Genomic DNA, 23,728 nt, shown 5'->3' on the forward strand with positions numbered 1-23,728 from the left:
GGGGCAACGGTGAAAAACAGAGCGCCTAAAGGCATGGAATCCGGCGCTATACAAGTGTGAAGAGTGTAAATCTAGGCAGGGCTCCTCCTGTACAGGGCTGGGGCCCAAACAAATCCAGTTATGATTTCTCTGGGGTACTGCGCGCACGAGGGAGACACACAGGTGAATAACAGAGCGCCTAAAGGCATGGAATCCTGCGCTATACAAGGGGGAAGAGTGTAAATCTAGACAGGGCGCCTCCTGCACAGGAGTGGGGCCAAAACCGATCCAGATATGATAATGCTGTAATGCATGCACGAAGGAGGGGCAACGGTGAAAAACAGAGCGCCTAAAGGCATGGAATCCGGCGCTATACAAGTGTGAAGAGTGTAAATCCAGGCAGGGCGCCTCCTGTACAGGGCTGGTGCCAAAACAGGACAAATATAATGCTTTACCGCGTGCACGAGGGGGAGGGGGCAACGGTGAAAAACAGAGCGCCCAAAGGCATGTAACCCTGCGCTATACAAGTGTGAAGAGTGTAAATCTAGGCAGGGCTTCTCCTGTACAGGGCTGGGGCCCAAACAAATCCAGTTTTGATTTCTCTGGGGTACTGCGCGCACGAGGGAGACACACAGGTGAAAAACAGAGCGCCTTAAGGCATGGTGTACTGCCCTATATAAGGGCAGTAACTCACTAACTCCCATCCCCTCCCACAACCAGGACGATCTGTTGAAATCATTAATGTATTATTTACATTACGTTTATGCTTCTGAATCTGAACCTGAAGCGTGAACCAGGCCTCGGAAGGCGTCTAGGCGCTTTAGGGGGTGATTACCAGAGACATAAGATTGTGCACAAGGTTTCAGTGAGCTCTACAACAAATGCACCGCGGAGTTACAGGGCCGACTGACTACCTGGCGTTTTGGAATGCTGCTGAGCTGGGGGCTGATTTCGTTGATGGGGACCTGCGTGTACTGAACGAAATTCGTTTTGCTTTAGTTATTTCGAAGGACACGCAGGACTCCATGAACGAAATCAGCCCCCACCACAATGAAATCAGCCCCCTGCTCGGCGGAATTCCAAAACGCCCGGTAGTCAGTCCGGCCGGATGGAGTAACACGCAAGCCTAGGGCCAGTACCCTCGCCTTGGCATGTCGCAGTGGACTTCGGTGTAGCAACATACATCATGGGGGTGCTGCCCTGTATGGTCAACTCACTCCCACCATAGGGGCTTTAATAACAATAATAAACAAGCATTGGCATAGCCAATAGGTCGCGCATTTGGGACCTTATAAGTGTTTAGCCATGCAACAGGTGCATAACTAAATACTTATAAGGTACCAAAAGCGAGACCTATTGGCTATGCAAAGTGGCCGTGCGGCCGCAAAAGTGAAAGGGATCGTGATCAAACATCAAAGCGGCCCTGCGGCCGTGAAAGTGAAGGTAATCGCGGTAAAGCGCGGCGCGCGCGCCCGCGCACATGCACTGTAGCTCTAAGCTGGCCTGGTAGCACTTTTTGGAGCCCTCTCAATAAGTCTCGCCAGACCAGCGCATGCGCTGGGTCAGGCGATACCTAAAAAGTTATGCTTCTGACGAGGCTAGTGTGGCCTGTGAGTGAAACAGCTCCAGCTGGATAAAACGAGGGCCTCTCAAAACTGTACAAAATCGCCCCAGTGGCACCTTTTGACACACCGGTTTCTTTAAATTTGCAGCTAAAATAGGGTATGATTGTGTGTGGGGATATGTTGTAAGAACGTTCTTCGCCATAAATGATCCTAAATCAAAAAGAACAACCACTGGGGCTGCCCAAGGGACTGATTTGGGTAAGGGCCAGTTCCCAGTCGCTCCTCACAGTTTATGATGGTTAATTCATCTATTTACTCATTCATCTAACATTTCACAGTTTTCACCAGTGCAGAAAAGTGGTAGCTCTTTTAAGTCCAAAAACAGTTTATGTGCCCATCACCTGCACGTTGTGTTAACACAACGTAGACATCTTTATGTTCCAGTCAAACTGAGTCAGTCTGAAACGCTGAGGCACGGAGAATGCAAACCTCGTCGCCAAAGTAGTGTCCGTAGAATTCCTGGGCATTGTGCTGTGGATTAAAAGGCGTTCAGAACGAATATTGTCATCACAAACAGAACTCCAAGTAGAATTACTGACCCAAAGTAGGACTGTGCAACGGACAAGGCCCTTCAGAACACACTGCCGTGGAACAGCGGGCCTCAAAGTACCGGGCTCACACCAGGCACACACATTTGTAGGTCACAACATTTAGACTCTGAAAAGTGTTTAGGAGAATTAGGCTTGTCACATTATCCAGAAATAAAACAATTTACGATATTACTTACAGCATGTGTCTCAAGGGCAATCCTCGCCACCAGAAAGCATTTAGAATAACAAATGAGGCTGGAATATCCGGCGAGGCTGTTCAAGAAGGTGTTTCAGAATCTATTGTGTCATGTAAGCTTTTAAGCTCCAATAAAAAGTTTAGTGCATGCATGGAGAGTGTTTTTGCTGTGACTTTATTTTAATACCTAGAGTCACTGACAGATCTGGTTACGGTGATAGCCATCCTCGCTGTAATAGCTGCGAGTCACTTCGATAATACAGAGTCACTCAGAGATCTTTGGGATAATGCGCAGAGTCCCTCAGAGCTCTGAGCCGCAGGAGACACAGACGCTCCCAGACCTCTTTATAAAACTGTCAGAATTTATACAAATGTATAAACACAAGGCAAATAAAGCTCTTCTCATCATAACGCACAGATTCATTCACTCACAACTCTATAAAATATACAGATTACTCGTGATACCACCTGGAGTCCGTCCCTCAGAGCTCTGAGCCGGACAATACAGGATGCTTCGGGACCTCTTTATGAAACAGTCAGTTTACTGATGATTCTAAACACAGCGCACAGAGCTCTGCTCATTATACTACACAGATGAGTTCCCTCACAGCTCTGGTCTATAAAACATCCAGGTGATTCACATTAACACCTGGAGTTCCTCAGAGCCGGACATGCTCCGGGAGCTCTTTATAAAGCCCTCAGAGTTTACTCAGGATTCTACACACAGCGCACATAGAGCTCTGCTTATGACGCCACACAGATTCATTCACTCACAGCTCTGTAACAAATCCAGATTACTGGTGATAACACCTGGAGTCCCTCAGAGCTCTGGACAATACACGGATGCTCCGGGGCCGCTTTATGAAACCAGTTTACTCATTTTTACACACAACGCACATAGAGCACCATTAAAGGCCCCACACAGATTCATTCACTCACAGCTCTGTTCTTTTAACACCTACACGCACAAGGCGCTTTACAAGCACTAATGGCCTCATTCACGAATAGTATTAAATATGAGAGGAGTCACCATGAGTCTGCTCGCGCCAAGATGTACAACCCCAGACCTGACTCACAAATGTCCCAGAGCTCCACAAAGGTACATTTATTTTTAATTTGATTGGCTTCGGCAGGAAGCATCCAATCCTCTGCCAGGCCTGTCTGCTGACATTTTGTAGTTCAAGGATTAGGGAGGGTATTTCGCTTCCTGTGAAGATTTTGCTTCCCCAGCACACCAGGAAATGTGTGCAAATGTTGTGCACTTTCACACATCCCTGCAGTGTTTCACTTGCACCTAAATAACTAACTCACCCGAAAGAGTCACGCGTCTATGCCACAGAAAGTTCACTAAGAAACCATTTCGGAATGACTGACTTGGTGAGTCGTTATCGATGAGACGATAGTAAAAGATGGCTTTCAGTTTTTCGAACTTGCTAACTTTAAAGAATAGGCTGACAGAGTTCAAGATATTATATTTTTATATATTATAAGTATTCACTTTCCTCACTCCCCATGTGAACATTTTTGGGTGCACATCCCCACACTTGTGACATCACTTTATCCGTGAACGGTGTGGTGCGAGTTTAGAAGTGCAGATAAGTGTGAGAAAGACATTGATAACACTTTTGAATACTCCCTTTGTGGGTATCCTGTTCACCCCATTGGTCAGGACGACATTCGACACTCTCCTGTAAACAACACGAGTTGCCAGTCGCGATTTTGGAATTCCTGCACATCTGGTACAAATTAAAGATTAAAATAATACATTTCTGCATGTAAAGTTTTGCAGATGCTGATTTTGTGGATCAGGAGTCAAATGTGCTTATGGTACAGTTCACACATCATAGTCTGATTTTCACATGTGCTATGTTTGTGAATCCAGGCGCTATATTTCTGACGTTAGGACGACAGATTGAGCATGTACTGCTCCTGAGTTAGTGCGAGTAATAAGATATTTCTGAAACATTTCCTTCGTAATTCTGCAGTATTTTTTAAGAAAAACAGTTGTGTTGGCAAGGTTTGTTATTGGTTACATCCTTTTATTTCAGCATATTAATATACTGAGTGGTATAAGAGCTATATTTCTGACGTATTACTGCCAGTTCAGCAGACAGCAGAGGCCTCCTCTGGGGTGTTTTACTTTAAAGTTGCACTCAGTCTGCAAGTCAGCACCTGAACCAAGAGCTCAGTTATCAGTTGGTGCCAGATAATAGTATGGTAGCTCAGTGGGTTCACGAGCCTGCCTTGCCGCCTAAGGATTCCTCAAAGTAAATGATCAATGCTGCGGATAAAAGTTTGCTTATACAGCATAACGAATCTTTAGATCTGCCTCGGTTGTCGTAAAATAGACTTTTCTGCAGGACTGCACAAGAGTCACTTTCAGCTGATAAAGCAAATGTTTAAAAATTAAAATAAGGGTAGTTTCAATCTCATGTTTTTCAAAGAATGTGAATGAATGTCCAGTGCTTGTTTTTCGACCTTTGTGGTAGTAATTGTTCCCTTTGCTCTCCCGTATTAAGAGCCAACTTTCTTCATTTCTATGCCAACTACGGTAATATGTTTCGAAATAGTTGAAAACTTTAGTGACAGTTCTAACAAATGTGTTTTGCATCTAGTGGCGGCCGCTGCAAAACTCAAGTGAGGGGTCGGGAGAGATTAGAGAAATAGTAATTCCTGTCCTGCCGCCTCCGGTGCGCTTCCTCCTTCCTGCTCCTGAAGGTGTCCCAGCCGTCCCTGCGGCACCAGCACAGGCTCCCCACCCACTCCCAGTGCTGCTTTCAATAGGATGAGAGCAGCGCTAGGATTGGTCTGAGCGACCTGGTTTCCTGCTCAGACAGAGTAAATGTCCAGTATTTGTAAAAGCGCGAACAATTACCCTAAGGTGTCAAGGCGCTGGGGGCCCTCGGGAACATTAAGCGAGCTATTGCCCAGAGTCACATGGTCCTGGGCTAATCTGCCGCCGGCACCGGGGATCGAACCGTGAGCCCCCAGGTTCCAGCGTCAGTTGGCTTGGCCGCTGCGCCACACCTCTTCCACAAGTGTCTAGGAGTCTGTGCTGTTTCTCCAAGAAGAAACCAAAACCCTCAGTGGATTCCTGCAGGGATTGTTAACCACACAATACAGATTCCACACTCCACCGCCTTGGCAAGAAGTTATTCAAAACTCTCTACTCAAACCTCCCTACCCAACAGGTCTGGTAAGCAGAGAAGGAGCTCAGGGAGGATTTCAAAATGTCCAAATCTGTAATAATTTTTTGCGCGTACACAGAAGACATACTAATTCAAGAAACAAGTCAAAGGGTTATTACTGAATAACCAGTCGCAACAATCGACCTGAGGATTCCATGACTACTTTTGTTTCCTGTCTACAACATGGGCCTATCATATAATGTCGCAATTTTTATTTTGTTGTCAACTTTACAGACACCCCATGTTTGGTTTGCTGTTTTTTGTACATGTGCTTGTTAATTTACCCTCCGACTATTATGTACACTTTTCTTGCCAATCTTATCTGCTTCTTTGTACAGCACTCTGATACCCCTACGGGTCATGTTCACGCTATACAAAACGTTTCAAATAAAAAAATAAGGGCACTATTTATTGTTGACATCCTCGGGGAGTGCGGGCTTTTTATACATCTGCAAAACCAACCAGGTGATGGAAGGAAAGTTTAAATTAATCTCAAACACTGGCAACCGCTCAGGCTGCATTCTAGACAATTGTTTTCACACACTGTGCCATCTAGCCATATGCAAATTAGTTATACTGCTGCTCCAGTAGGAACAGTCCAGTCTGAACTGCCAGGCCAGGTTCTCTCTGACCTGTTTCGACCTCGTTCGGTTTTGTCAGTGAGGTGTAGCTCAAGTCTAATGGCTCAGTGAGGAGAGGAGCCGCGTCTGCTCATACCCAGCATACGCATGAGATCGACTGCAAAAGCAACAAGGTGATGGAAGGAATGCTTGAACTAATCACAGCAACTGGCAATTACCTGTAGCCTGTGTGCCAGTCACCATGCCACTCCTATGCAAATCAGGACTGACCCTACTCCTCATTGGAAATATCGACCCTGCACTGAGGAATAGCAGTGAAGCGGTAAAATCAGCAAGGCTTCAGGTCTGATCTGGTAGGTCCAGAATCGAGGCACTCCTTGTCACAGTGACCATTGCATCTGCACCATCTCAGGCAAAGTGTAGCCCACGCACTTTCCATTTTACGTGCACGAGCTAAGTCTTGGCACTCTATACGAGACGGACAGGGTGACAATAGGGACATCAGGGGACCAAACTGCCTTGGTGAATGCCCCGGACCTGAATATGCCTTAAAAGAAGGGCAGAAACATGTCGGCATACCTCTGAAGCTCTGCTTGATATGTATCTGTTTTTATGATAGAAAGTGGGCAATAAACCAATATAACCCATATTTAATACACCATTTTGAGGTCCTCAGGACACTACAATACAGTAGACATACCCCTCAAGAAATGTCCGTCATACAAGTAGTTGGAAGAGAAAAAAGTCCATAATATGTTTAAGACACTGCGAGGTCGTTTTACAAATTCACTTTTCTTTTCCCTCATCTACCTGTGTTACGTTGTTCGTGGTGGTTTAAAATAACACAGATCATTGTTAAATACTCTACTAGCTGCTCCTGTCAGTGGTACTAATAAACTGCACATCCCTGAGCTACAGGGGCTGATTGTACGATGTACAAGGTAGACAAGAGTTAAGTCCATGCCGTGCTGGAACAGGCTGCACCTCTGCTACCAGAAAGCGTACCAGGAGTGATGACAGACTCATCACTGGCATTTAATAACACTAGCTGTCTGGAGCACAATAAATTAGTTAAAACTGCAAAACATAATACAAGATGCATTTCCTTTGACCATGCAAATGATCCTTTTTATTGTCAATCACTCCAATAACTGCTTTCTTAGTATGATATAACATGTCAGGCATGCACGGAACATACAGGAGGCAAGAATGTCCTTCCCAAGTCCAGAATACAATGTTACTAAATTAGCAGCCGATGACAAGTGACATCGTTGTTCTTTTAGTCTCAGTTGTCATCTGATGGAGCCGACACAAGTTATCACTACAACTGTTCTCAAGGCAATTTTTTCATCAATACAGATTAAACTATAGTATGGTTGCCCATTATTAACTTATTTGTTAAGATACAGACACATATTGTCGCTCTACTTGTTGGCCCGGTGTCTGAATGTGCAGCCCATTGCAAGGGTGCGAGATGGTAGACAACTCATCTGACAGACACCTTACTCTTTGCCGATCAAGAAACAGCGTGTTAACCACAGTGCGATCACCGCTAGGATAAGCAGCCATTTGAACCTGAAAAGGTACAGAGTGCCAACAAGTCTGTGGTGGTACAGCGTGGGGATGGGGGGGTGAATTTGAAGACCACAGTGGGCCTAGGTTCTATAGAGAGGTAGGGAGACTCCCCAATGCACCCAGGGCTCAGGTCTTGCCAGGCTTCCGATGCTTGCCATGAAAGATGCTGATGTCAGCACCAAAGAGACTAGGAGCCCAATCCCCCAGCAACGGATCCCCTGGGTTTGGTACCTGGTAACACCTGAAAGAGATCACCTGTACGTGAAACACTGATGTCTAGCTAGTCACAAACTATTTAGCCTTTCTATCAGTTCAACAATGCTTCCACCAGGCACTCCATGGAGGCTCTTGCGTCTTCAAGAGATCTAAAGACATGGCTGCACTCACAACAGGGATAAAGGTGTGGCTTTCTAACGCAATCAGACACAGGAAAGACAGCAAACCCTTGGTCCATCGACATCGGTGAGACAAATATCAAACATCTAGTGGTGAGGAAAAAGAGACACCAGAGAGATGAAACTCAAACACCTGGAGGTGTGCTTGAAGACACTTATATCACACTTCTTTAGATGTGCTTGAAGATACCTATATCAGCATCTATAGGTGTGCTTAAAGAGACATAAGTCAAACATCCAGGGATGTGGATAAAGATACTCCAGAGAGATGTGCCCCAAACACCTGGAGGTGTGCTTGAAGACACTTATATCACACTTCTTTAGATGTGCTTGAAGATACCTATATCAGCATCTATAGGTGTGCTTAAAGAGACATACGTCAAACACCCAGGGATGTGGATAAAGATACTCCAGAGCGATGTACCTCAAACACCTGGAGGTGTGCTTGAAGACACTTATATCACACTTCTTTAGATGTGCTTGAAGATACCTATATCAGCATCTATAGGTCTGCTTAAAGAGACATACGTCAAACATCCAGGGATGTGGATAAAGATACTCCAGAGAGATGTACCTCAAACACCTGGAGGTGTGCTTGAAGACACTTATATCACACTTCTTTAGATGTGCTTGAAGATACCTATATCAGCATCTATAGGTGGGCTTAAAGAGACATACGTCAAACACCCAGGGATGTGGATAAAGATACTCCAGAGCGATGTACCTCAAACACCTGGAGGTGTGCTTGAAGACACTTATATCACACTTCTTTAGATGTGCTTGAAGATACCTATATCAGCATCTATAGGTGTGCTTAAAGAGACATACGTCAAACATCCAGGGATGTGGATAAAGATACTCCAGAGCGGTGTACCTCAAACACCTGGAGCTGCTTGAAGACACTTATATCGCACTTCTTTAGATGTGCTTGAAGATACCTATATCAGCATCTATAGGTGTGCTTAAAGAGACATAAGTCAAACATCCAGGGATGTGGATAAAGATACTCCAGAGCGGTGTACCCCAAACACCTGGAGGTGTGCTTGAAGACACTTATATCACACTTCTTTAGATGTGCTTGAAGATACCTATATCAGCATCTATAGGTGTGCTTAAAGAGACATAAATCAAACACCCAGGGATGTGGATAAAGATGCTCCAGAGAGATGTGCCCCAAACACCTGGAGGTGTGCTTGAAGACACTTATATCACACTTCTTTAGATGTGCTTGAAGATACCTATATCAGCATCTATAGGTGTGCTTAAAGAGACATACGTCAAACATCCAGGGATGTGGATAAAGATACTCCAGAGCGGTGTACCCCAAACACCTGGAGGTGTGCTTGAAGACACTTATATCACACTTCTTTAGATGTGCTTGAAGATACCTATATCAGCATCTATAGGTGTGCTTAAAGAGACATAAATCAAACACCCAGGGATGTGGATAAAGATGCTCCAGAGAGATGTGCCCCAAACACCTGGAGGTGTGCTTGAAGACACTTATATCACACTTCTTTAGATGTGCTTGAAGATACCTATATCAGCATCTATAGGTGGGCTTAAAGAGACATACGTCAAACACCCAGGGATGTGGATAAAGATACTCCAGAGAGATGTACCTCAAACACCTGGAGGTGTGCTTGAAGACACTTATATCACACTTCTTTAGATGTGCTTGAAGATACCTATATCAGCATCTATAGGTGTGCTTAAAGAGACATACGTCAAACACCCAGGGATGTGGATAAAGATACTCCAGAGCGGTGTACCCCAAACACCTGGAGGTGTGCTTGAAGACACTTATATCGCACTTCCTTAGATGTGCTTGAAGATACCTATATCAGCATCTATGGGTGTGCTTAAAGAGATACAAGTCAAACATCCAGGGATGTGGATAAAGATACACCAGAGCGATGTGCCCCAAACACCTGGAGGTGTGCTTGAAGAGACCTATAATCAAACTTCTACAGGTGCGCTTGAAGACACACCCAGAGCTGTGCCTAAACGGACACCAGTAAGACGTACCTCAAACACCCCGAGGTGTTCTTGAAGACGGTGGTCCACTCTGCGTCCCGGGGCTTGGAGTCCTCATTGGGGTCGTGTTCCCAACCAGAGTGAGGGATAATCACCTCGTTGGTGAGGGTCTGCAGGCCGTGGTTGATGATCACCATCTTCAGGGGCTCGTAGGAGGACAGGTTCCACAGGGTGCCTTGGGGAGAGACAAGCAAACAGGGGTCAAAGGCTGGAAGTGGGAGAGAAACGTGGGCAAGGTGGAAGGACAAAAGGTTGGGAACAAAGGTAGAATATGGAGCCCAGGACTAGAAGAGAAAAGAATCAGGCGGCCACAAAGGGAGATTATGAGAAAAACAATCAGGGAGTCAGAGAACATGACCTTGGGACAAAACAATCTTTTCAAAAGTAGGAAAGCTAAATCCCTCACAGCCTGTTGAAGCTTCAGGGTACATGCAACTGGTCTCCAGCATGTCTGTCCATTTCTCCATCACACATGTTACAACAAATGTATTTTGGGAGGAGCACAACAAAGGATCACTAAACACATGAAGATTTAGAATTCATGGGTGCTGTTTCTAGTTTCTTGATCTGGGGTCCCACTGATTCTAAGAGAGGATCTTTTATCTGCCGGGTTCCAGAGAGGATCTCTTATCTGCTGAGTCTCAGAGAATCTCTTATCTGCCGGGTCTCAGAGAGGATCACTTATCTGCCGGGTCTCAGAGAGGATCTCTTATCTGCTGAGTCTCAGAGGATCTCTTATCTGCCGGGTCTCAGAGAGGATCTCTTATCTGCCGGGTCTCAGAGAGGATCTCTTATCTGCCGGGTCTCAGAGGATCACTTATCTGCCAGGTTTCAGAGGATCTCTTATCTGCCGGGTCTCAGAGAGGATCTCTTATCTGCCGGGTCTCAGAGAGGATCTCTTATCTGCCGGGTCTCAGAGAGGATCTCTTATCTGCCGGGTCTCAGAGGATCACTTATCTGCCAGGTTTCAGAGGATCTCTTATCTGCCGGGTCTCAGAGAGGATCTCTTATCTGCCGGGTCTCAGAGAGGATCTCTTATCTGCCGGGTCTCATTAGAGGACCTCTTATCTGCCGGGTCTCAGAGAGGATCTCATATCGGCCAGGTCTCAGAGAGGACCTCTGACCCATCTGTTCTGAGGAAGAATCTTTGGTCCCACAGATCTGCGAAAGGGTCTCTGGTGCCACTGATTCGAAGAGAGGATCTCCTGTCCACTGGGTTTGAAATAAATTTTGCCCCTAGTTCTGAGAGAGGATCCCTAGTGCCCCCTCTTGAGAGAGGGTCTCTGGTCCCCAGGTTTTTACAATCTCAGTCCTGGTGCGAGGTGGACTCCTCGGTCACTCCTGTTAGGGAAGCAAAGGTGCATAAGGGAGATCCCAGCTCCCTCTGTAAGTAGAAAGATAGGGGACCAGAGATCCCCTCCTGTGATCGGAGCTCAGTTTCTTTATACGAGGCCCTCTACCCCGTCGACCCCGTTGACCCTCTCTGCGCTCATTCAGTTACTAAAAGGAGACTTTTTATTCACTTTTTAACAGATTCATAGCATAACATAGAAGTGCCTCCTCACTTCAAGTGTATCTTGTTTAAAGATGAAATGTTGTTCCCGTTCCCAGCTTTTGGACCTATTTTAAACTCTCATGTTAGAGATGTTTAGCACCAGTGGTGCCTTGAACTGAAATAAAGCAAGAAACAGAGTGAACCGCTCCCCGACCCTCTCCCTCCAAGACACAGCAACAAATCAACACCAAGCCACTCACCCCCTAGCCCCGCGCGCCACTGTCCAGAGTATTCACATAGCTGCCAAGTTCTCCAGATCAACGACCAACTAATTTGGCCAGTCCCAGTTTTTTCTTAGGATGATGGGACCTGTAGTCTTATTCAAATCAGTATAAAACGAGGACTACAAGTCCAGATTCTAAGACAAGGAGACTACGTGTCCCAGAATTCTAAAAGATTAACTGGGAATACCATATCCAGGAAAGCATGGGCCTGGGAAATGAGGCAGCTGTGCGTGTAGCCAACAATAAACTTCCTTTTTAATCAATCAACAGTTGCTGAACGCAGTAATGTGTGGTGTGAATAAGAATAAATATATATATCAAGGCTCAGTGGGGTGTCCAACAAAGTAAGCAGCACTCGAACGCAACTCCGCTTTTCCCCGTAAAAGCTTTAAATGGTATGCATGCCATCCAATCTCAGTCCTTAATTAAGCATACGACCACAGCCTTACGCGTTTCGTGGCTTCACTTCATCAGAGGCTAGGAGGTCGAAAGAGGCATTGCGGGTCACGCCTCCCTTTTAAACAATATCCTGCGCTGTTATGCAGCTGCTCTGAATGATATATATATATATATATATATATATATATATATTATTTAAACCCACTCCATGAGAGGTCGATTTTCCTCGGGTTTAGAGCCATAGCTGAAGTTCTAGGCAGTGTGATTTGCCAGCCTGGCGTTGGCGGAAGTGGCGCATGGGCGTAGCCAGAAATACTACCCGTGGGAGACCCCAGGAAAACACTCAGGTGTGGAAACACAGCTCAGTGTACAGTCTTTTTCTACAGACATAGTCAACATGGATTCTCTTAACACAGATACAAAAATCTCCTCTTAAATCTACATCACCACCCTTGTATCTTTTCTGAGACTTGTACATCAGAAGCGGCGGAGAACGTCTTGTTTTTTGTGCTGTGTCAAATTTTGAACTTCTATTTTACATAGGAAAACTTGTTCTGCTACAAAAAAAAGAAAGTTGTGGGAAAATACTGGCCACTTGGCCCAAAACACCGATTCGTGAGTTATGTTTTCAGCAGTAGAAATGAACAAGAATTGGCAAAACCAACAGGTTTCGTCTTTGTGACCAAATGGTTTTGGCAATGTTCTACCGTGTTGGATTTTTTTTTCTGACGCTATGTTGCATAGTCAAAATAACATAACAAATTAAAAATCTGCAATACTGGCAGTCATACAATTCAACTGGTGCGCCCATGCGTCAGAAGGCATGCGCGCTACAGAAGAATGGCACAGGCGCCATATGCTGAAGCTGTTTTTATTTACCTATCCAAGATGGTGGATGACACTTGGTTCAATAAGAACAAAATAAAGTTTATTTTAGAGCAAAAGCGCAACAGACGCGCGAAAGAGGGGGAGCAGGAGGGGGCGAAGAGGGGGAGGCATCACACGAAAGAGACCGCAACCTGGGGCAGGCGAAGAAGCACACGCGGATACGAGAAAACAGGGCTGTGGGAAAGATGAACAGCTAGTGCAAGGGTGGAGGAGAAGCACACAAAAGAGCGAGAAGCAGACGAAAATCAGTGAGAGAGGGACAAGAGAGCAAAAACAACTCTGATTGCCAGGAGGTAAGTACATGAGAAAGAAACCGAGCAGTGATGAACATTTGCAGGGAGCACGCGGGCCCACGGGGAGAAAATCAGAGAGGTGGAGAACATGCACCCTCAAGGAGTGCTCAACCAAGAAATTAAAAAAGTTCCCTAAAAGTGAGCAGTGGAAGGATGGAAGCCAGCCAATCAGAGAAGGGAAAGAGGTAATGTCCATGGGAGGGGGGATAAAAACAAGATGAGCAAGCGGGGACAAGGAAAAACATCAAATAAGATGCAAGCAAGTGAAAGTAACAATACGCCAGTCCATGGTAAGCAATGGGTGGGGTGTAAATCCTAGAAGTTCTTGGTAAGTCCACAACAGGTCTCTGGTAACCTGTCTGGTAGACTCGACTTAAAACAGGCAGGTGGTATTCAACTTTATAGGCTGAAAAAAGTCCCACAAACCCCACTGTTGCTCATCTTTCCACTCGCGTTGTTGTAAATCGTAGTCTTCATAAAGTTTGCATAGGGATACATTCATGTACATTGACAGAGTTTGCGGAAGTGAAGTGTCAGGGATTCACACAGCCCTCATCACTACATCCATCCTCGCCAGCTCTCCAACCCACACATCAGAGACTCGTTTCTTTAAACTCAGTTGAGTGGCGGCTGCCCTGTCAGGGGGTTGTGTGTGAAGCCTCACCCCTTGTGATGGCTGCCACTGTGACAGTAAGAAAGCTGCCCATCCTTGTCCACTCAGGTGAGGCACATGGCAGCAGGGTTCCTTATATCCACGGCTGTAGCTGTCATTAGTGCAGCATGCTCAGTAGCACCAGGGTCCTTGGGTGGAAAGAACCCACCGCACTCCAATTATGGCTGTTGTTTACTGACAAAACCAGAGCAAGGGGCACATTTTCTTTGCTATGCCACTCTTCGTGCCCATGACACATGGCCTGGTACAAGCAGTGCCAGTGATAAAGCAATGTGGCGTGCTGTGGTGGTTCGAATGGCACTCGAGCGCGCTAAGTTACCTTTTATTCGCCTGCGCAGCCCAAGCATGGAGTAGTGTGAGTGGAGTGGAGGTTTACTGCAGGCATCAGACATGGACATAGTTACAGCCACGGTCTTGGTCACAGTCTTATATGCTGACTGCCCGTGTGCGAATGGAGAGCACATACGTGTGCAACCCTAGTTCACATTCACAGGCAGCGCCCAAGCGCCAGGGACAGTTAGGGGGCCTCAGTTTTCCATGTACAGAGATTGGTGAATGAAACAGCCCTCGTTCCAGTGGAAGCCCTTCGTCTTCGCTACTTCATCCTCTGATTGGTTGAGAGCAGACAGACAGTCTGCCAACCTCAGCCAATCAAAGTAATTCCACTCAAGGCAATGGAGGACAACAATTTTGAAGATGAGGAAAGTTTGCATGGCTGGTGACCCCATTAAAAGTATTTTACCTTGCTAAGAAGGTGAAAAATAAACGAATGTGGGCGGGTCCACCTCAGGAGGCATGCCCCACAACTCACCTGCCTTTGATGAGTGCTTCACGCCAGGGAGGATGCAGGGGGTGGGGGAGGGGTTTATAACTGCACCCCTGCCAGCCTCCCTGTGTCACCTACCTTGGCTCCCTACCTGAGGAGCTGTCCAGTCCCCCACTGCAGGGCCGAGGCTCAGACACTGAACACTTCTGGCTGGGCTTCCTACTGATAGTTTTGCAGCCAGAGACCAGAGTGGCCCTCATGGGCCCTACTTTATTGCTACTTTAAAAAACATGACCTCACTAGAATTTATGTTAATTCAGTGCTTCAAATGAGCACAAAGAAGTAACCCGGTAATACCCGTAAAATGTATTCATCAAAGTCCAGAGCGCTTTGAGACGAGGGCGGGAAATATACCCAGAAAGGGGAAGAAACGTCATTTCTGGATAAGGAAAAAAATGGGAATCACCCACTTAAGGGACAGTTGAAAGGAAGAGACCTCGTGCTAGAATGTCACCTTCCAAGGTGCCAGGATAGTTTGAGAGATTGAATGAGGCTGAGGTAAGAGGTAGGGTCTTGTGGCGTGGTGCCACCTGGCTGTGCCCCACTCATTATCCTAACCTGCTCCCCCACATCAGAATGCAGACGCAAATCTTCCCCATGAGCTGGTGCTTGCTGGGGGTGTGCGAGTTTGTGTGTATGTGGGTGTGTAAAATGTGTGTGTGCATGCAAGGCAGCATTACTGGCACCAGGAGGCATGGAACGCATCAGATCATGGCCAATAGGCGGGGAAAGGACCACACCAATAGATGGCGGGCTGAAGGGAGATACAGGGGGCACACGAAGACAACGAATGCCAAGTGATGGGATCCGTGGGCACAGGTTGGCAATGATCGGCTCACGAAAATGAGAGCCTGAAATATGAGAACAAAAATGAGCGCATTTTCAGACAATAACCTGAAATTTGGGAACACGTTTATTTACTAGAAATGAAAAACTGGCATTAAGGTACACATGTGTGTACCTTAAGAGCATGACATGCTGAGGCCCTGTTATGTATAGGGTGCAGTTTAACACAGGCGCGCCAGGCACAAACAGGGAAAGGGCACCCTACTACACAGAATGTGGTGCCCCCAGGGCAGCTGCAAACTCGCGCTGCCCCCAGAGTAGCGCATTCATTTTTAAATCGGAGCGTCTGCTTTAAAGGTGCTCCGTGTTTTCACAGTGCAGGCGGCAACCCACCTGCACTTTTTAAGGCGATTAATAGGTCCCTTTGCAGGTGGGTGCAGTCAGTGACTGCACCCGCCTACAAGGGGATGTCTGGGGGGGGGGACTATGTGACCCCCTTTCTCCCCTCCAGAGGGCTGCTCTCAGGGGGTGCACTAGCATTGCCCTACTTTTTTAGGCCTCCTGACAGCTTCTTTGCCTCTGTGCCTGCGGCTGTAATACTATCAAAAAAGGAGGGGTTTAGCCCAAAGGATTAGAGGGTAGGTAGGGCTAGTTATACTATATAAGAAATTTTTTTACCTATGCCTCTGGTGACTTCAACACTTATTCATATGAAGTAAGATAAACGAAAATTAATACGTTTATCCAAGCAATGATTTATGCCTTTTATTTGACATTCCAATATAAGGGTGTTAGTTGTCCAATCTATCAATTTGTTTGACAACTTTGCATTTCGTATTGTGTATATAATGATTGTTTTTTGTGACATTGTATTTGATGGTTTCAATGTTTGATTATTATGAGTTTATTTATAATTGTATGTCAAAACACATTTTTCACGTTGTTCACTTTCATTGTGTAAATATCAATGTGGTATTTCGTGTAGTTTATGATGTGTTCTTTTTGTGATCAAAGATATTAATTTAAAAAATAAAATAAATAAAAGGCATAAATCATTGCTTGGATAAACGTATTAATTTTCGTTTATCTTACTTCATATGAATAAGTGTTGAAGTCACCAGAGGCATAGGTAAATTTTTTTCTTATATAATCCGTCTGTAATACGGCGCGTGTGCTGAGCAACCACTCCCTGCAGATAGCGCTGGTGCTTTATGTGCGCCGGCGCTATCAGTATTACAGAAGGGGCTGCACAAGCATCTGTGGCCCCTTCTGTAATACCAAAGTGCCCCGGGGGCATGCGAAGCAGGCACAAATGCCCGTTGCCCTTCCCCCCACGGCCCCTCCGGGGGACTTTATGTCATGCGGCCCCTCATGTTTTAGGTCAAAATTATTTTTGCCTACTAAAGAGGAAAGCTGGCGTTTCGAGGGAAGACGGTGTGTTCCAAGAAAAGGACATGGTGTGATGAACTGGGATAGAAGGAGCATTTACAACATATTTCAAGAAGATATTAAAGTGCTAAATCAAACTGATTTGATATCGGAATGATGCACAAGATGTGAATCCAGAAAAGGCTCACGCTGCAAAATTTACAACCTTGTTATTACTATAAAAACTGCTGCATGAGGAAAAGCAGCTAAAACCAGTGCAAGTCTGCTCTGCCTTGTGAGCCAATAAAATCAGTCTACCCTCCGTAACCAAGGCATGAATCTGTGGGCTTGGTGCACCACTCTCCTCCTTCAACGTGAGTGCTAAATAAAACATCCACTTGAAAGGGGCATCCTGGCAAATGAAAGGCAGTGGAAAAGAGAAGTGAGAGAGACGTTTTATATTTTTGGGAAAAGTAAATTCAACTGTGTGAAATTCCAGGCCCCTACAAGTAAAGTTAGAGGTAGCTGTCAAGAGATTGGTTGCTACAAGGAGTCCAGCTGAATGCAAGGCAAGGCACCATGCCCAGCACCTCCTTGCTAAACCCCACAACCTCAAGGTCTGAGCCAAAGGTCTGTCTGAATAACTCAGTTTTTAAGTATTCTGAAGAGTAGTCAGGCCCCTCAGAACACCTCCATCACAACACCCAGGCTCTACCCCCACCCCTAAAGGTTCGGCTCAAAGCTTTGGGCCTTGAATTCAGAGGGCGCTGCCTCTCCGATTTGCTGTACAATTTTTTGCGACATTTGGCCATTTTCCTAGCGAGCTCACTGACCATCCCTTCTTTTCCCTTCTTTTGGCTGAGCTGTACATTGACCCAGGGCACAAGTCTTAAAAAAAGAAGTGGGGGGACTGACCAAGTCAGGCAGTATGCAAGTGGCATCATGACTCGTGCTATCAAAGCACATGACGTCACGATGCGTGACATTCCACGTGGCATCACAGGAAGTGACCTCACTGGAAGTGATGCTCTAATATGTGTATGTTATAACATATGCCAACTGAAAATACAATAAAATATATATTTTTTAAGTTGCCTCCTGCAAAAAACATCTTGTACATTAATTTACACACTTACATGATTTATTTGGAATGGATAATGTGTATGTTATGTTATGTAAAGTGCTCTGACACTCTGCATTGGGATGAGTAGCGCTATAAAAGAAATAAAATAGTGCTATTTAAATTGTTATTTGTGTAAATACTGAGACAGACCAACCCATCTGACATTGTTACGGTGCATGCACTTCTATACAAAAAAATAAAAAGCATGCATCTCTTAAGTACACGTGAAGAGATTACAAGCTGTGTGCTTTTGTTTTCTCACAGGTGTATTTGCATTTGTGAGGTTCCAGGACGCCTCCAGTCCCACATTTGATCAAAAGGAGGCCTGATGGCCCCTAACTTATGTCTTTATCGTTGCCCAGCTGGAGGTGGGAAAAAAGCCCCCTAACTGTCTGCACGTTGCTGCTGGGAATCTAAAGCAGACAACGTGCAGGAGCTGATGAACGTGTCCTGGTGTTTCAGAATTACACTGGGACAAGTTCATCATATTTTATGGTGGGGGCCCAACATCTTAGTAGGGGGGACGGCGTCCACCCTGTGAAAAGAGTGGGTGGATGCAGTGTACCCGCGTGTACCCCCGACTCTTGCCCTGCATTGACCACTGAGAGTTTCACGTTTGTCCAGACTGTTTGAACACGCTCCACACTCTTTGAGAAGCCTTAAAACTCCGCCCAAGCGGCTATAAGTTTCCTTGAAGTCTGAGAATCAGTGGAAGAGGCAAACCACCCCAGATTGCGGCAGTGCTCCAGTGAAAAGTATTTTCAGAGCCTTATGTAAATATTTGCAACTAGCAAAAACAAAAGCCATTTTTTTATGTCATTTGGTGGAATATGGCGCCCTCTTGTGGCCATTTTGAGATAAAGGCGTAAGGCAGCTGGGTACAACGGCCTTAATGTCACATCAGCACTGCAAACTGTAGTTTATTAATGTAACGAGCACGTGCCGCAGAGGTAAGCAAACCAATATAGACACAGAGCAGCCGACGACAGCGGCAACACTGACGTCCGATTGCTTGTCTTAACCATATCTTGGGAATTGGGTCCTGTCCAACTGATCTGAATATTTGTTTCACATCCAGCGCTTATCACTAACAGCGGAGGAAAAATTGCTTTTCACATGCCAGTGGCGAACAGGCGTTGTGAATCAGGACAGATTGCGGCGCCTTATCAGTTTCCGCTGCCGGTCATTTTTCTTATTCCTGCGTCAAAGGATGAGGCACTGCGAGGCGGGACAGCACCAGGGCCCTGTGGGAACAGCATCGGTGATGCATTAATGCTCATGGGGTGACGGATGGATGGCGGAGGGAGCAGGAAACAGCAATCTATGGAACAGAACCCTGCACCAGTGTTCAGAATATGAGAAATGATTGTTTTTGTACTTTATATACGACTTCTACGTCATTCATCACACACTTTAGAGCGCTCTGAAAGTCTTGAGCGAGAGAAGGAGAACACAAGAAAATGGGGAACATAAAAGAAGAGGGCAGGGTGTGGGATTAAAATAAAAGAGTGTGGGTGAAGGGGCAGCGGGCTTGGCAGGGAGTAAAGGCAGAGTGGCTTTGAACACCCTAGAGAGGAAGGAGAGGTGAAGGGTGTGGACAGGAGGGTGTAGAAGTAAAGGAGAGTTAGTGCACAGGAGCAGAACTTCTCTGCAAACTCAGGGGCCACAGGTGCATTTACATGTTGCGGTCCATGTGCTCTCCATGCCCCCAAAACAATAAAAACAGTTGTTAGGTAATTTGTTGTAATCTGATGTCATCTTGTAGCTTGCTGCGGTGACGTCATGAGGCAGCTGCCTACATTGGCCTAATCTTGCACAAACCCTGCTTCTGCCTCTCTCTGACCAATATATACAAACCAGGAGGTGTGCATGAGAGCTGAAAAGGGGGATGGGGTGGGGTGAGGAGGGGCTAAGAGCATCGACACCCCTACACAAGGTTTGCAGAACTGTCAGTCGGTGCACACTACAATATGAATTGCTTCTGGGGCTTAAAAATTAAGGGTTAATACCCAGATTAGTGGGACTTATCAACCTCTGAAGGATGAAAGGCTGAATAGTCCTGACTGGGATTCGAACCCGGAAACTGAAGATTGCACCCATCCCTGCAATGGATAATGAAATCACTAACCTAAATTATCCAGACTCAACAACACTCTACCCAAAATACGAATCTATAAATATAACATTTTAGGTCAAAACGACTCACCCATCTGCTTTGAAAAGATGATAATCTGGATTGGGCAGCGTGGTTTGGGGGCCCTAACCAGCTTTGGGAGGATATGAAGAGTAAAGAGAGAGGACAGATGTGTCGAGTCAATGGATTGAAGGCTATTACGGAAAGATACCCATCGAATAGCATGGAGACGAAAGTGAGCACGCTAGGGGGTATTTAAAGAGGAAGGGGCAACAGCAGGACAACAGCCTGGGCAAGACAAATCCAGGAGTAAAATGAAGGGAGTCATTCCGGCCCCGGCGGACAATCCATCGAGGCCCTCCGACCATCAACCCGCAGCAGATCTCTGGGCTACTATGAGTTTCCCACCATGCTAGTTGTTCATTTATGACAAAAGTGCTTTTATCAACACCACACGGGTCTCGCAAGCAGAGAGTGTTTCTGAATAAGAAAAAACAATGAATGGCCTCGATGCAGTGGGAGTTTTATTCTTGCATCTGTGGGCTACTGGTTCATTTGCCTGCCTGGTTGGCCTGACAGTACTTAATTTGTAAACAAAAAAATAAGTGCCATGGCTCCCGGATGCCACTGCAGCTTACACCACACATTGCCCCTGCCAGAGCACCAATGATAGTAACAACACAACTGCTAACCATCACACTCATACAAGTGTGACAAACCAGACTATTTCAAGCCGCCAAAGCTATAAGAATGGCTTGGGCGGCAGGTAATAGTCCTTTCTTATGTATATAGATTTAATAATAACCTGTTTTTGTGGCCATCTTTAAATTAAGCAGACATCGGCACCTTGTGACAGACTGATACAAGCGCTGGTGTTGACAATTAAATGACAGCGCAGAGCACCGGAAACCATGGCTCAAATTAAGAACTGGTTGGCCATGTCCTGCACTATGGACCCGGGCAGGGACAAGCTGAAGGAAAGCTCTACACAGGGTGGACTTCTTTATGCAGCCGGGGTGGAGGCCTGTGGTATATGGCCCATTGCAAGGGACTGAGGGTCAACTCCAGTTGTTCGCCCACTTCTAAACATGGCGGGGATGGGTAACCGTGGTGTTGGTTTGGTAGCAGCTATTTAAAAAAACAAAGGCCTGATTATAGACAAACACAAACTTTTTGGAACAATTTTTGAAAAAGTATCATACTGCTTTGGCACGGCAATGCTGGCTATCTAGTCATGCCTTCCCATATTCAGATAATTAAAATTCATCAACCACCCACGGCAAGTCGGGAGCCCACCAGCCTATAGACTCAGAATGGGCTAACAAGATAGAGAACATTTTTATTTAAAAAATGTATATAAAAAATGTGAGGTGGGTCAGAAAGCAACATCCATGGAGCAACTGGTTGGTACTCACCAGCTGGCTCACTCTGTCATCACTGGCACTTTCTTGACAGAAAAGAATGTGACCTAACCCTAATTAATATGAAAAAATAAATAAAAGAGTGAGGTGTATCAATGAAGGTGATATCTACCAACCATCTAAGGCCCGTAATGTGAAGGAGATAAACTGACCCCCCCATACGTTAAAACGGAGTTGTGGACATCTATCATACAAATTCTTTAATTTTACTAGTGTTCACACTCAGTTAAAAGGTAGTGGCATGTTTAGACCGTTTTAACCTGAACGGTCAATGCGGCTGTGCCAATTTGCAGCAGGGCTGCTGTTCCGCCAAATCCTAAATGTGATCAGTCTTATTGGCATAAAATGCAAGAAAAATATATGTGCCAGCAAAATGAAGAGGAAGAAAAAGTAAGAACAGGGGAAGGAATTGGACTAAATCGAATGGAATCTTTGGGAGGGCAGACAGAGGGATGTTACGGGGGCGAGTGAAGCAACTCGTGTTTAAGCAGCGGGGAGAAGATGGGGCGGGCATGCGGTTTGTGACAGAAGACAAGACAGTTCAGAGCCTCCTAGTAAAGAAACCAATCCAGCTTGGCTGAGGGTGACCCTTGTGTATGGCACCCCATGGTAATAATACCATATATTGAGGTTACCTGAGTATGAACTAGAGCACAGACTCTGCTTCAACCCAAATACTAAGTTTCTCTACAAGAAAAGGCTGAGTTTCTGTTCGATGGGAGAGACAGGTAGGGGTTCTCTGGCTGTCTGTGAACAGTAAGAGTGGGAGACGCACCTGTCTGTGTGAGAGGGACCTGGTGAGAGGGAGGTGGTCACCCTATCTGAACGGAATCCACCACCCTGCACCAACCTTCTTTTTCCACTCAGAGTTGCCCTGCAACCGCCCTCCGAGTTACCCAGCATGCACTGCTGTCAGGTTAGAGGCTATATATGGTGTGACATGGAGAAGAGCGGGCTTCCGTCGAGCTTTACCTTTCCTTACATCCGAGTGTGTTTGGAAGTTAAACGATGGGTGCACCCTGCATGGTTGGCGCGTTTAAAAGAGTATGCATCCCACTTCCGCCCTTAGCTTGTAGTGAGTGGGACCAGTGGTGTGGAGTGTGGACTCACTTCCGGTAGGAGCAGGCTCCCAAGAACTGCCTAAATAAAGAGGTTGTTATGATGCAGGGTGGCTACGCCTCATGGGGCCAGTCCCCTGAACAGGGGGGCGTGACCCGCCTGCCCCAAGGCCCTACGCTGTGTGCCAGCCCTAAGGAGCGCAGCTCAGGCCGCCCTGCTTGCATGATCCGACACCGACGGAGACTGGGGTGTGGGTACAGCCAAGAAGCGCTCCCTGAGAGACGAGTACAAACTGAGGTGCGTCACCCAAGAGACAGGTACCACGCTCACTAGAGAGGTTAAAGGAGGCGCCTGGAGCTGTGGTGCTGCATCTTGCAGTCCGCACTGCATTCTGGGTCTAGTAGCTCCTCCAATGGGAGAGGCGGCCATGAGGCACTTTAAAGAAACACGACCGTGGTACATCTGCACCAGCTTTGGTGTTCAGGGTCTTATTTCAGAGACCTGGACCCAAGTGAGAAACACTAAAAGATCTGTCCACAACAAGATTTCAGAGTCAGGGAAAACTGAGAGATTCTGACACTAAACAACTCAGTTTAACCTCACAGGACACCGGAACTTTTCAGAGATCACAATTTTTAAACACTTATCCTTAGTGCGATTTGTATATTGATTGGCCCGTTGCACTATTTACACCATCACAGAGGGGAGACAAGAGGGGTGCCATGGGGCTCACGCCTGCAGTTACTAACTCAAACAAACACAAACATTGGCGTGATACCCTCAGAGAAATGCTGTTTGCTTGATCAGCAAGTCAGCAGGTTTAGTACCAGAGACCCAATGAGTTCTCTGTGTGCTGCTAGTCGTTCTCGTACC

At 46.1% G+C, this 23,728-nt stretch overlaps 1 protein-coding gene across 9 annotated transcripts in view; it reads right to left on the minus strand.

Annotated features, from left to right (window-relative positions):
* Positions 1-23,728, minus strand: part of ARVCF (ARVCF delta catenin family member) — a 657,174-nt gene that overhangs the window by 150,331 nt on the left and 483,115 nt on the right. For all 9 annotated transcript variants that reach the window (XM_085633794.1, XM_085633790.1, XM_085633793.1 and 6 more), the window contains one exon: positions 10,098-10,281. In XM_085633794.1, the coding sequence (XP_085489920.1) occupies positions 10,098-10,281 (184 nt within the window). The remainder of the gene's footprint in view (positions 1-10,097; positions 10,282-23,728) is intronic.

This window comes from Triturus cristatus, chromosome 11, assembly GCF_964204655.1.
Source record: "Triturus cristatus chromosome 11, aTriCri1.1, whole genome shotgun sequence".
NCBI lineage: Eukaryota > Metazoa > Chordata > Amphibia > Caudata > Salamandridae > Triturus > Triturus cristatus.